General features: G+C 43.4%; 1 protein-coding gene across 4 annotated transcripts in view; it reads left to right on the top strand.

Annotated features, from left to right (window-relative positions):
• LOC106592062 (uncharacterized) overlaps positions 1 to 14,666 on the top strand; it is a 219,507-nt gene that overhangs the window by 78,210 nt on the left and 126,631 nt on the right. For 3 of the 4 annotated variants that reach the window (XM_045690477.2, XM_082958448.1, XM_082958447.1), the window contains exons 9-13: positions 290 to 384; positions 550 to 667; positions 5,796 to 5,894; positions 11,707 to 11,936; positions 12,279 to 12,342. In XM_045690477.2, coding sequence (XP_045546433.2) covers positions 290 to 384; positions 550 to 667; positions 5,796 to 5,894; positions 11,707 to 11,936; positions 12,279 to 12,342 — 606 coding nt within the window. The remainder of the gene's footprint in view (positions 1 to 289; positions 385 to 549; positions 668 to 5,795; positions 5,895 to 11,706; positions 11,937 to 12,278; positions 12,343 to 14,666) is intronic. The other variant, XM_082958449.1, reaches the window with a different exon arrangement.

The following is a 14,666-nucleotide window of genomic DNA, read 5'->3' as shown; positions in this document are numbered from 1 at the left end:
CCTAACCTCTACCCCCTAACCCCTAACCTCTAACCCCTAACCTCTAACCCCTAACCTCTAGCCCCTAACCCCTAACCCCTAACCTCTAGCCCCTAGCCCCTAACCCCTAACCTCTAACCCCTAACCCTAACCTCTAACCCCTAACTAACTGCTGTGTGTGTGTGTGTGTGTGTGTGTGTGTGTGTGTGTGTGTGTGTGTGTGTGTGTGTGTGTGTGTGTGTGTGTGTGTGTGTGTGTGTGTGTGTGTGTGTGTGTGTGATGGTGTGTGTGTGATGGTGTGTGTGTGTAGATGCGTCAGCGGCGATGCAGGTCAGAGCTCTGGCAGATTACTGCAACAACTACGACCTGACGAGCCTCAACATCAAGACAGGAGACGTCATCACGGTATCACACACACACACACACACACACACACACACACACACACACACACACACACACACACACACACACACACACACACACACACACACACACACACGGTCAGATGCACACACACACACACACTCTAACCAGTGTCAACAGGGTGTGTGTGTGTGTGTGTGTTAGGTTCTGGAGCAGCATTCTGACGGCCGGTGGAAGGGTTGTATCCATGACAACCGGACAGGAAATGACCGCGTCGGCTACTTCCCCTCCAGCATGGTGGAGGTGATCAGCAAGAGGCCAGGTGACCAGCACACAGCGTGTATGTGTGTGTGAGAGGGTTAGACTCTCCTAACTCCCTCCATCTCTCCGTCTTCCTTCCCTCCTACTGCTGTCGACCTTCATCTCTGTATCTGTCATTACCTCGTAGACCGTCCTGCTGCCTACCTTCATCTCTGTATCTGTCAGTACCTCGTAGACCGTCCCCAGCTGCCTACCTTCATCTCTGTATCTGTCATGACCTCGTAGACCGTCCTGCCGCCTACCTTCATCTCTGTATCTGTCATGACCTCGTAGACCCGTCCTGCTGCCTCTACCTTCATCTCTGTATCTGTCATTACCTCGTAGACCGTCCTGCCGCCTACCTTCATCTCTGTATCTGTCATGACCTCGTAGACCGTCCTGCTGCCTACCTTCATCTCTGTATCTGTCATGACCTCGTAGACCCGTCCTGCTGCTGCCTACATTCATCTCTGTATCTGTCATGACCTCGTAGACCGTCCTGCCGCCTACCTTCATCTCTGTATCTGTCATGACCTCGTAGACCCGTCCTGCTGCCTCTACCTTCATCTCTGTATCTGTCATTACCTCGTAGACCGTCCTGCCGCCTACCTTCATCTCTGTATCTGTCATGACCTCGTAGACCGTCCTGCTGCCTACCTTCATCTCTGTATCTGTCATGACCTCGTAGACCCGTCCTGCTGCTGCCTACATTCATCTCTGTATCTGTCATGACCTCGTAGACCGTCCTGCTGCCTACCTTCATCTCTGTATCTGTCATGACCTTGTAGACCCGTCCTGCTGCTGCCTACCTTCATCTCTGTATCTGTCATGACCTCGTAGACCGTCCTGCCGCCTCTACCTTCATCTCTGTATCTGTCATGACCTCGTAGACCATCCTGCTGCCTACCTTCATCTCTGTATCTGTCATGACCTCGTAGACCCTCCTCCTGCTGCCTACCTTCATCTCTGTATCTGTCATGACCTCGTAGACCCTCCTCCTGCTGCCTACCTTCATCTCTGTATCTGTCATGACCTCGTAGACCCTCCTCCTGCTGCCTACCTTCATCTCTGTATCTGTCATGACCTCGTAGACCGTCCTGCTGCCTACCTTCATCTCTGTATCTGTCATGACCTCGTAGACCGTCCTACTGCTGCCTACCTTCATCTCTGTATCTGTCATGACCTCGTAGACCATCCCGTCCTTCACCCCATCTCACCCCCCGTTTGAGATATTTAATTTACATCTTTTTACATTCGTTTTATTCGTTTTTTATATTACATTGTTTTACATTTGTATTATATTTTAACTTTGAATGATATTGTTTTATATTTTTAATTATGAATATTGAATATTGTGTTATATTTATATCTAATATAAATATTTGAGTTAACCTATTATTATTATTATTATTATTGTTTTATATATTTTGAAATGTATATTTATATTGAGTTTTATTTGACTGGTTGTCTGTGTTTTGGGTTTGTTGTTGTTTCCCCTCCCTCTTCCTGGTTTGTATTTAGGCCCCTCCCTCTCCCAGCAGAGCCACACCCTCCTTCTACGTAGGCACGTCCCCTGTCCCTCCCCTTGCCTCGTTACCACGGTGAACGACCACCGATCCCACATGCTCCCGCTGCCTCTTCCTCCTCCTCATCTTCCTCTCACGCAAACCACACCTCTCTTCTCCTCCTTTGGCTATCCTCCACTCGTCCTCTCTCCTCCTCCTCCTCACCTCTCCACTCTCCCCCTGGGCCTCTCCACTCTCCCCCTGGGCCTCTCCACTCCTCCTCTTCCTCCTCCTCTTCCTCCTCTCTCCTCTCCTCCTCTCTCTACAATTCTGGAGCAGCCAAGCCTGCCAGGTATCCGGGCTAAAACTCTTAGCTTGTAATAAATCATATAAATCAATACAATTAATTTTTTTCTCTCAATATAATCAATACTATGATCAGTACATCATATTACTGTAGTATTACTGTAGTATTACTGTAGTAGTGTGTATCCCATCACTGTTGTTAGCAGTAGTATTTATCAATAGTCGTGGTATTTATTATCAGTAGTATTTATCAATAGTCGTCGTATTTATTATCAGTAGTATTTATCAATAGTCGTAGTATTTATTATCAGTAGTATTTATCAATAGTCGTCGTATTTATTATCAGTAGTATTTATATACAGTCGTCGTATTTATTAGCAGTAGTATTTATCAATAGTCGTAGTATTTATTATCAGTAGTATTGTTAAAAACCAGAACAGTGGTTTGTATCAGCGTTGTTAGTGTTGACCATTCTGTTGTTGTTATTGTTGTTGTTGTTTTGGTATTGACACTAGTTCTAGGTGTAATAGTGGTGTAATAGTGGTGTATTGTTTTTGTTAGTGTTATAGTTTCGGTCTAGGTATTATAGATTGGGTACGCATCGGCTTGTGCTGCTCGCTCACGTGTCTCCACTCTCCGTCTCTGTCTGCCAATCTATCTTGTCCTATTTCTATGTATCTCCACATGTACTGATATTAAGAACTTTGTGTGTGTTGGTGTGTAGGTGGGGTTGTATGGTGGTGTGTAGGTGGGGTAAGGTGGGGTTGTATGGTGGTGTGTAGGTGGGGTTGTATGGTGGTGTGTAGGTGGGGTAAGGTGGGGATGGTATGGTGGTGTGTAGGTGGGGTTGTATGGTGGTGTGTAGGTGGGGTAAGGTGGGGTTGTATGGTGGTGTGTAGATGGGGTAAGGTGGGGTTGTATGGTGGGGTAAGGTGGGGTTGTATGGTGGTGTGTAGGTGGGGTTGTATGGTGGTGTGTAGGTGGGGTTGGATGGTGGTGTGTAGGTAGGGTTGTATGGTGGTGTGTAGGTGGGGTTGTATGGTGGAGTGAAGGTGGGGTAAGGTGAGGTTGTATGGTGGTGTGTAGGTGGGGTTGTATGGTGGTGTGTAGGTGGGGTTGTATGGCGGTGTGTAGGTGGGGTTATATGGTGGTATGTAGGTAGGGTTGTATGGTGGTGTGTAGGTGGGGTTGTATGGTGGAGTGAAGGTGGGGTAAGGTGAGGTTGTATGGTGGTGTGTAGGTGGGGTTGTATGGTGGTGTGTAGGTGGGGTTGTATGGCGGTGTGTAGGTGGGGTTATATGGTGGTGTGTAGGTGGGGTAAGGTGGGGTTGAATGGTGGTGTGTAGATGGGTTAAGGTGGGGTTGTATGGTGGTGTGTAGGTGGGGTTGTGTGGGGTTGTATGGTGGTGTGTAGGTGGGGTAAGGTGGGGTTGTATGGTGGGGTGTAGGTGGGGTAAGGTGGGGTTGTATGGTGGTGTGTAGGCGGGGTTGTGTGGTGGTGTGTAGGTGGGGTAAGGTGGCGTGGTATGGTGTTGTGTAGATGGGGTAAGGTGGTGTGTAGGTGGGTGGGGTTGTATGGTGGTGTGTAGGTGGGGTAAGGTGGGGTTGTATGGTGGTGTGTAGGTGGGGTTGTGTGGTGGGGTGTAGGTGGGGTAAGGTGGGGTTGTATGGTGGAGTGTAGGTGGGGTTGTATGGTGGTGTGTAGGTGGGGTAAGGTGGGGTTGTATGGTGGTGTGTAGATGGGGTAAGGTGGGGTTGTATGGTGGGGTAAGGTGGGGTTGTATGGTGGTGTGTAGGTGGGGTTGTATGGTGGTGTGTAGGTGGGGTTGGATGGTGGTGTGTAGGTAGGGTTGTATGGTGGTGTGTAGGTGGGGTTGTATGGTGGAGTGAAGGTGGGGTAAGGTGAGGTTGTATGGTGGTGTGTAGGTGGGGTTGTATGGTGGTGTGTAGGTGGGGTTGTATGGCGGTGTGTAGGTGGGGTTATATGGTGGTATGTAGGTAGGGTTGTATGGTGGTGTGTAGGTGGGGTTGTATGGTGGAGTGAAGGTGGGGTAAGGTGAGGTGGTATGGTGGTGTGTAGGTGGGGTTGTATGGTGGTGTGTAGGTGGGGTTGTATGGCGGTGTGTAGGTGGGGTTATATGGTGGTGTGTAGGTGGGGTAAGGTGGGGTTGAATGGTGGTGTGTAGATGGGTTAAGGTGGGGTTGTATGGTGGTGTGTAGGTGGGGTTGTGTGGGGTTGTATGGTGGTGTGTAGGTGGGGTAAGGTGGGGTTGTATGGTGGGGTGTAGGTGGGGTAAGGTGGGGTTGTATGGTGGTGTGTAGGCGGGGTTGTGTGGTGGTGTGTAGGTGGGGTAAGGTGGCGTGGTATGGTGTTGTGTAGATGGGGTAAGATGGTGTGTAGGTGGGTGGGGTTGTATGGTGGTGTGTAGGTGGGGTAAGGTGGGGTTGTATGGTGGTGTGTAGGTGGGGTTGTGTGGTGGGGTGTAGGTGGGGTAAGGTGGGGTTGTATGGTGGAGTGTAGGTGGGGTTGTATGGTGGTGTGTAGGGGGGTAAGGTGGGGTTGTATGGTGATGTGTAGGTGGGGTAAGGTGGGGTTGTATGGTGGTGTGTAGGTGGGGTTGGATGGTGGTGTGTAGGTGGGGTAAGGTGGGGTTGTATGGTGGTGTGTAGATGGGGTAAGTTGGGGTGGGATGGTGGTGTGTAGATGGGGTAAGGTGGGATTGTATGGTGGTGTGTAGATGGTTGTATGGTGGTGTGTAGGTGGGGTTGTATGGCGGTGTGTAGGTGGGGTAAGGTGGGGTTTATGGTGGTGTGTAGGTGGGGTAAGGTGGGATTCTATGGTGGTGTGTAGATGGGGTAAGGTGGGGTTGTATGGTGGTGTGTAGATGGGGTAAGGTTGGGTTGTATGGTGGTGTGTAGGTGGGGTTGTATGGTGGTGTGTTGGTTGGGGTAAGGTGGGGAGTTTGGTGGGGTGTAGGTGGGGTGTTAACAGGGTGAAGGGGTAATAAGGGGTAGTGTGTCAGCAGGGTAAAGGGGTAATAAGGGGTGGTGTATCAGCAGGGTAAAGCGGTAATAAGGGGTAGTGTGTCAGCAGGGTAAAGGGGTAAAAAAGGGTATTGTGTCAGCAGGGTAAAGCGGTAATAAGGGGAAGTGTGTCAGCAGGGTAAAGGGGTAATAAGGGGTAGTGTGTCATCCTGGTAAAGTGGTGATAAAGGGGTTGATCGCTGTGTGTGTGTGTGTGTGTGTGTGTGTGTGTGTGTGTGTGTGTGTGTGTGTGTGTGTGTGTGTGTGTGTGTGTGTGTGTGTGTGTGTGTGTGTGTGTGTGTGTGTGTGTATCAGGTTCTCGGGGCTCTGAGTCCAGTCCCCACGGGTCTCCCACACTCGGCCAGCAGGGCGGCACCAGCGAGGATGTCTGGGTTCTCCGGAAGCCCCTCGCAGGTACGAGGGTGTGTTGTTGTGTATTGGTGTGAGTGTGCATGTGTGCTGTTGTTTGTATTATTAATTAATATAGTTAATTAATATAGTTAATTAATATAGTTAATTAATATAGTTAATTAGTATAGTTAATTAGTATAGTTAAGTAGTATAGTTAATTAATATAGTTAATTAATATAGTTAATTAGTATAGGTAATCAGTATAGTGCATTAGTATAGTTCATTAGAATAGTTCATTAGTATAGTTAATTATAGGTAATTAGTATAGTTAATTGAGATAGTTAATTAGCAGAGTTCATTGGTATAGTTAATTAATATAGTTAATTAGTATAGTTAATTAATATAGTTAATTAGTATAGTTAATTAGTATAGTTAATTAATATAGTTAATTTGTATAGTTAATTCGTATAGTTAATTAATATAGTTAATTAATATAGTTAATTAATATAGTTAATTAGTATACTTAATCATATAGTTCATTAGTATAGTTCATTAGAATAGTTCATTAGTATAGTTAATTAATATAGGTAATTAGTATAGTCAATTAGTATAGTTAATTCGTATAGTCAATTGAGATAATTAATATAGTTAATTAGTATAGTTAATCAGTATAGTTCATTAGTATAAATCATTAGTATAGTTCATTAGTATAGTTAATTAATATAGGTAATTAGTATAGTCAATTATTATAGTTAATTCGTATAGTCAATTGAGATAATTAATATAGTTAATTAGTATAGTTAATCAGTATAGTTCATTAGTATAAATCATTAGTATAGTTAATTAGTATAGTTAATTAATATTGTTAATTAGTATAGTTAATTGTGATAGTTAATTAGCAGAGTTCATTGGTATAGTTTATTAATATAGTTAATTAGTATAGTTAATTAATAGTGTTAATTAATATAGTTTATTAATATATATTAGTCAATATTTGAACATATATGTTATGGAGTACAGTGCCTTCAGAAAGTGTTCATACCCCTTGATTTATTCCACATATTTATTGTTCTAGCCTGAATTAATAATGGATTAAATATGTGTTTTGTCACCCATCTACACACAATACCCCATAATTACAAAGAAATATGTTTTTTTATTTATATTTATTCAACATAAAAAACAGAAATATCTAATTTACAAATGTATTCACACCCCTGAGTCAATAACATGTTAGAATCACCTTTGGCAGTGATTACAGCTGTGAGTCTTTCTGGGTGAGTCTCTAAGAGCTTTCCACACCTGGATTGTACATTATTTGCCCATTATTCTTTACACAATTCTTCAAACTTTGTCAAATTGGTTGTTGATTATCGCTAGTCAACCATTTTCAAGTAGATTTAAGTCAAAACGACAACTCAATTCATCTCCAGTGTAGATTTGGCCTTGTGTTTTTAGGTTATTGTCCTGCTGAAAGGTGAATTCCTCTCCCAGTGTAGATTTGGCCTTGTGTTTTAGGTTATTGTCCTGCTGAAAGGTGAATTCCTCTCCCAGTGTAGATTTGGCATTATGTTTTAGGTTATTGTCCTGCTGAAAGGTGAATTCGTCTCCCAGTGTAGATTTGGCCTTGTGTTTTAGGTTGTTGTCCTGCTGAAAGGTGAATTCCTCTCCCAGTGTAGATTTGGCATTATGTTTTAGGTTATTGTCCTGCTGAAAGGTGAATTCGTCTCCCAGTGTAGATTTGGCCTTGTGTTTTAGGTTATTGTCCTGCTGAAAGGTGAATTCCTCTCCCAGTGTAGATTTGGCCTTGTGTTTTAGGTTATTGTCCTGCTGAAAGGTGAATTCCTCTCCCAGTGTAGATTTGGCCTTGTGTTTTAGGTTGTTGTCCTGCTGAAAGGTGAATTCCTCTCCCTTTGTCTGGTGGAAATCAGACGTAACCATGTTATCAAAACGAATGGAGGACCAAGGCACTCTTCATATAATTAATAAAAATGCCTTTATTTATTTTTTACCTTTACCTTTACCTAGGCAAGTCGGTTAAGAACAAATTCTTATTTTACAATGACGGCCTACCGGAGAACAGTGGGTTAACCACCTCGTTCAGGGGGCAGAACGACAGAGTTGTACCTTGTCAGCTCGGGGATTTAATCAACCAACCTTTCGGTTACTGGCCCAATGCTTTAACCACTATGCTACCTGCCTCTTTGTATGGCATGGTCAATGGAAACAAAGTTTTAAAAAACTCTGACACGTTTCTGATCCCTGTGCTTAGTTTTATTATGTTTCTTTTTCATCCTGAAAAACTCCCCCAGTTCCTTAACGATTACAAGCATACCCATAACATGATGCAGCCACCGCTATGCTTGAAAACATGGAGAGTGATACTCAGTAATGTGTTGTGTTGTCAGGTTTGAAGGTAAGACCCAGATGCAGATTGTGTCGGAGTAACAATGGTTATTACGGCAACAGGGGCAGGAAAACGACAGGTCAAGGCAGGCAAATGACAGGTCAGGGCAGGCAAACGACAGGTCAGGGCAGGCAAACGACAGGTCAGGGCAGGCAAACGACAGGTCAAGGCAGGCAAACGACAGGTCACGGCAGGAAAACGACAGGTCAAGGCAGGCAAACGACAGGTCAGGGCAGGCAAACGACAGGTCAGGGCAGGCAAACGACAGGTCAGGGCAGGCAAATGACAGGTCAAGGCAGCCAAACGACAGGTCAAGTCATGAAAACGACAGGTCAGGGCAGGCAGAGGTCGACAATCCAGAGGTGGGGCAAAGGTACAGGACGGCAGGCAGGCTCAAGGTCAGGGGCAAGCAGAGTGGTCAGGCAGGCAGGCTCAGAGACAGGACAGGCAAGTGTCAAAACCAGGAGGGTGAGAAAAAGAGAGACTGGAGGGCAAAGCAGAAGCTGAGACAAAAAACGCTGGTTGACTTGACAATACCAGGCGAACTGGCAACGGACAAACAGAGAACACAGGTATAAATACCCAGGGGATAAGTGGGGAAGATGGGCGACACCTGGACAGGTGAAACAGATCAGGGTGTGGTATGTGTTGGATTTGCTCCAAACATAACACTTTGTATTCAGGACAAAAAGTTAATTGCTTTGCCACATTTTTTTTCAGTATTACTTTAGTGCCTTGTTTAAACAGGACGCATATTTTGGAATAGTTTTTATTCTGTACAGGCTTCCTTCTTTTTACTCTGTCAATCAGGTTAGTATTGTGAGAGTAACTACACTGTTGTTAATCCATCCTCAGTTTTCTCCTATCACAGCCATTAAAACTCTGTAACTGTTTTTAAAGTCACCATTTGGCCTCATGGTGAAATCCCTGAGTGGTTTCCTTCCTCTCCGGCAACTGAGTTAGGAAGGACGCCTGTATCTTTGTAGTGACTGGGTGTATTGATACACCATCCAAAATGTAATTAATACCTACATCAATGTCTGCTTTATTTGGGGGGGGGGGCCGGGGGGGGCTTTACTTGGGTCATTGCGCTCTAGCATCTCCATGTGGCGGGCCGAGTGCCTGCTGGCTGACTTCGGTCGTCAATTGAACGATGTTTCCTCCAACACATTGTTGCAGCTGGCTTCTGGGTTAACCTCTTGGGGCTAGGTGGGACGCTAGCGTGCCACCCGTGGTGCACTCCATCAACAGCAGGTGCATTTCAAGAGCGGCAAATTTGAATCCAAATAAATGTCAAAATTCAAATTTTTCAAAAATACAACTATTTTACACCATTTGAAAGATAAACATCTCCTTAATCTAACCACGTTTTACGATTTCAAAAAGGTTTTACGGCGAAAGCATAAATTTAGAGTATGTTAGGACAGTACATTTACAAGAGTTGTGTGTAATGTTTTGTCAAGTCAAAGACAGGGTCACCAAAACCATAAAACCAGCTAAAATGATGCACTAACCTTTTACAATCTCCATCAGATGACACTCCTAGGACATTATGTTAGACAATGCATGCATTTTTAGTTCTATCAAGTTCATATTTATATCCAAAAACAGCGTTTTACTATGGCATTGATGTTGAGGAAATCGTTTCCCTCCAATAACCGGCAGTCAAGTCAGCATCACAAATTAAATAATTAAAATTAGAAAACATTGGTAAAATATTATATTGTCATTTAAAGAATTATAGATTTACATCTCTTGAACGCAATCAACTTGCCAGATTTAAAAATAACCTTACTGGGAAATCACACTTTGCAATAATCTGAGCACTGCGCCCAGAAAAATACGCGTTGCGATACAGACTAGACGTCATGTTGGGGAGATCTAAAATCGAAAATACTATGTAAATAATCCATTACCTTTGATTCTCTTCATCAGATGTCACTTCCAGGTATCACAGGTCCATAACGAATGTAGTTTTGTTCAAAAAAGCTCATCATTTATGTCCAAAAATCTCCGTCTCGTTAGCACATGATGTAAGCCAGCCGGACTTCTCGTCATGAACGAGGGGAAAAAATATATTTCCGTTCGTTCAAACATGTCAAACGTTGTATAGCATAAATCATTAGGGCCTTTTTTAACCAGAACATGAATAATATTCAAGGTGGACGAATGCATACTCTTTTATAACGTATTGGAACGAGGGTACCCAACATGAACTCGCGCGCCAGGTGTCTAATGGGACATCATCGTTCCATGGCTCTTGTTCGGTCAGATCTCCCTCCAGAAGACTCAAAACACTTTGTAAAGGCTGGTGACATCTAGTGGAAGCAATAGGAAGTGCCAAAATATTCCTAAACCCCTGTGTTTTTCAATGGGATAGGTTTAAAGTCAATACAACACATCAGGTATCCACTTCCTGTCAGAAAATGTCTCAGGGTTTTGCCTGCCAAATGAGTTCTGTTATACTCACAGACACCATTCAAACAGTTTTGGAAACTTTAGAGTGTTTTCTATCCATATATAATAAGTATATGCATATTCTAGTTACTGGGTAGGATTAGTAACCAGATTAAATCGGGTACATTTTTTTTATCCAGACGTGCAAATGCTGCCCCCTAGACCCAACAGGTTAAGCGAGCGGGTGTTAAGAAGCTGGGTCATGTTTCAGAGGACACGTGACTCAACCTTCGCCTCTCCAGAGCCTGCGATGAGCGTTGAGAAAATATCATAATTGGGAGAAAAAGGGGGTAAAAAAAAAAAGATATACAAAAATGAAGTTTAATTTTTGAATTTAAAATTCAGGCTGTAACAAAGAAAATGTGGGAAAAAGTCAAGGGGTGTGAATACTTTCTGAAGGAACTGTGTTTCTGTGCCTGTGTGCATAACAGATGATGTTGATCATTCATATCATCATTACTATCAGAAATGTATTTATTTATTTTTATTTCACCTTTATTTAACCAGGTAGGCCAGTTGGGAACTAGTTCTCATTTACAATTGCGACCTGGCCAAGATAAAGCAAAGCAGTTCGACACATACAACAACACAGAGTTACACATGGAGTAAAAACAAACATACAGTCAATAATACAGTAGAAAAATAAGTCTATATACATTGTGAGCAAATGAGGTGAGATAAGGGAGGTAAAGGCAATAAATAGGCCATGGTGGCGAAGTAAATACAATATAGCAAGTAAATAAGAGAGGTCCTAGAATAGAACCCTGAGGAACACCACATTCTATCTGTTCCTAGAATAGAACCCTGAGGAACACCACATTCTATCTATTCCTAGAATAGAACCCTGAGGAACACCACATTCTATCTAAACCTGTGTGTGTGTGTGTGTGTGTGTGTGTGTGTGTGTGTGTGTGTGTGTGTGTGTGTGTGTGTGTGTGTGTGTGTGTGTGTGTGTGTGTGTGTGTGTGTGTGTGTGTGTGTGTGTGTGTGTGTGTGTGTGTGTGTGTGTAGGTGGTGACCATAGCAGCAGTGTGGGTAGTCTAGGTAGCGTTCGTTCCCTCGGCAGCGTCCAGAGTTCTGGAAATACTCAACACGCCTCGAACACAGCTCTTCCGCCCGCCACAGCACACGCTACCAACACACCACCTGGCAGCCTGAATACGCACGGCCTCAACGCTCCCGGGCTGCACGCGCAGGCCGAGGGAGTCAAGGTGGGGAACGCGCAGGCCGAGGGAGTCAAGGTGGGGGAAGGGTGGTAGTCTTCCTCTGATTCACAGGGGAAATAAGCCCGTCTCTGGTGTGCGTGTTTTAGGTGTGTGTGTGTGTGTTTTAGGTGTGTGTTGTGTGTGTGTGTGTGTGTGTGTGTGTGTGTGTGTGTGTGTGTGTGTGTGTGTGTGTGTGTGTGTGTGTGTGTGTGTTTTAGGTGTGTGTTTTTCAGGAGAGTGTGTATGTTTCAGGTGTGTGTGTGTTTTAGGTGTGTGTGTGTGTTTTATGTGTGTGTGTGTGTTTCAGGTGTGTGTGTGTTAACCTCTTCTTCTATTCTGACTGACAGATTGACTAAAGCCTCATATGTTTACGTTTAGCTCCTCGCCACTGTGATGTCCCAGTCAATAAAGGCAAAGGAGCTTCTCTTGGAGCAGTCAGCAGGTAACCAGAATAATATTACTGTAATATTAATAACAGGACCAGTCCAGGTCTGTGGAGCAGGCAGCAGGTAACCAGAATAATATTACTGTAATATTACTGTAATATTAACCTGTTAGGGCTAGTGGGCAGTATTGACACGGCTGGATAAAAAACATACCCGATTTAATCTGATTACCACTCCTACCCAGTAACTAGAATATGCATATACTTATTACATATGGATAGAAAACACCCTAAAGTTTCTAAAACTGTTTGAATGGTGTCTGTGAGTATAACAGAACTCAAATGGCAGGTCAAAACCTGAGAGATTCCTTTACAGGAAGTGGCCTGTCTGACCATTTCTTGAACTTCTTTTCCATCTCTATCTTTTACTAAGGATCTCTGCTCTAACGTGACACTTCCTACGTCGTCCATAGGCGCTCAGAGCCCGGGAAAAAACAGAATGTCGTCATCCCAGCCCCAGGCTGAAACACATTATCGCCTTTCTCAAGTGGCCGATCAAGGGACACTGGGCTTAGGCGCGTGACCCGACCGCCCCCGCCTTTGTGATTTTTTTCCTCTGTTTGCCGAAAAGGAGATTCCCTGTCGGAATATTATCCCTTTTCTACGAGAAAAATGGCGTAAAAATTGATTTTAAACAGCGGTTGACATGCTTCGAAGTACGGTAATGGAATATTTAGAATTTTTTTGTCACGAATTGCGCAATGCGCGCGACCCTTCTTTACCATTTCGGATAGTGTCTGGAACGCACGAACAAAACGCCGCTATTCGGATATAACTATGGATTATTTTGGACCAAACCAACATTTGTTATTGAAGTAGCAGTCCTGGGAGTGCATTCTGACGAAGACAACAAAAGGTAATCAAACTTTTATAATAGTAAATATGATTATGGCGAGTGCTAAACTTGCCGGGTGTCTAAATAGCTAGCCCGTGATGCCTGGGCTATGTACTTAGAATATTGCAAAATGTGCTTTCACCAAAAAGCTATTTTAAAATCGGACATATCGAGTGCATAGAGGAGGTCAGTATCTATAATTCTTAAAATAATTGTTATGCTTTTTGTGAACGTTTATCGTGAGTAATTTAGTAAAATGTTAGCGAATTCCCCGGAAGTTTGCGGGGGGTATGCTAGTTCTGAACGTCACATGCTAATGTAAAAAGCAGTTTTTTGATATAAATATGAACTTGATTGAACAAAACATGCATGTATTGTATAACATAATGTCCTAGGGTTGTCATCTGATGAAGATCATCAAAGGTGAGTGCTGCATTTAGCTGTCTTCTGGGTTTTGGTGACATTATATGCTGGTTTAAAAAATGGGTGTCTGATTATTTCTGGCTTGGTACTCTGCTGACATAATCTAATGTTTTGCTTTCGTTGTAAAGCCTTTTTGAAATCGGACAGTGTGGTTAGATTAACGAGAGTCTTGTCTTTAAATAGCTGTAAAATAGTCATATGTTTGAGAAATTGAAGTAATAGGATTTTTAAGGTTTTGAAAATCGCGCCACAGGCTTAAAGTGGCTGTTACGTAGGTGGGACGAATTCGTCCCGCCTAGCCCAGAGAGGTTAATAACAGGACCAGTCCAGGTCTGTGGAGCAGTCAGCAGGTAACCAGAATAATATTACTGTATTATTACTGTAATATTAATAACAGGACCAGTCCAGGTCTGTGGAGCAGGCAGCAGGTAACCAGAATAAAATAACTGTAATATTACTGTAATATTAATAACAGGACCAGTCCAGGTCTGTGGAGCAGGCAGCAGGTAACCAGAATAATATTACTGTAATATTACTGTAATATTAACCTCTTGGGGCTAGGTGGGACGCTAGCGTGCCACCCGTGGTGCACTCCATCAACAGCAGGTGCATTTCAAGAGCGGCAAATTTGAATCCAAATAAATGTCAAAATTCAAATTTTTCAAAAATACAACTATGTTACACCATTTGAAAGATAAACATCTCCTTAATCTAACCACGTTTTACGATTTCAAAAAGGTTTTACGGCGAAAGCATAAATTTAGAGTATGTTAGGACAGTACATTTACAAGAGTTGTGTGTAATGTTTTGTCAAGTCAAAGACAGGGTCACCAAAACCATAAAACCAGCTAAAATGATACACTAACCTTTTACAATCTCCATCAGATGACACTCCTAGGACATTATGTTAGACAATGCATGCATTTTTAGTTCTATCAAGTTCATATTTATATACAAAAACAGCGTTTTACTATGGCATTGATGTTGAGGAAATCGTTTCCCTCCAATAACCGGCAGTCAAGTCAGCGTCACAAATTAAATAATTAAAATTAGAAAACATTGG

Source organism: Salmo salar, chromosome 12 (genome assembly GCF_965601325.2).
Source record: "Salmo salar chromosome 12, fSalSal1, whole genome shotgun sequence".
NCBI classification, from domain to species: domain Eukaryota; kingdom Metazoa; phylum Chordata; class Actinopteri; order Salmoniformes; family Salmonidae; genus Salmo; species Salmo salar.
Note: the sequence above shows the minus strand (reverse complement) of the source record. Positions and strands in the feature narration are given on the sequence as shown.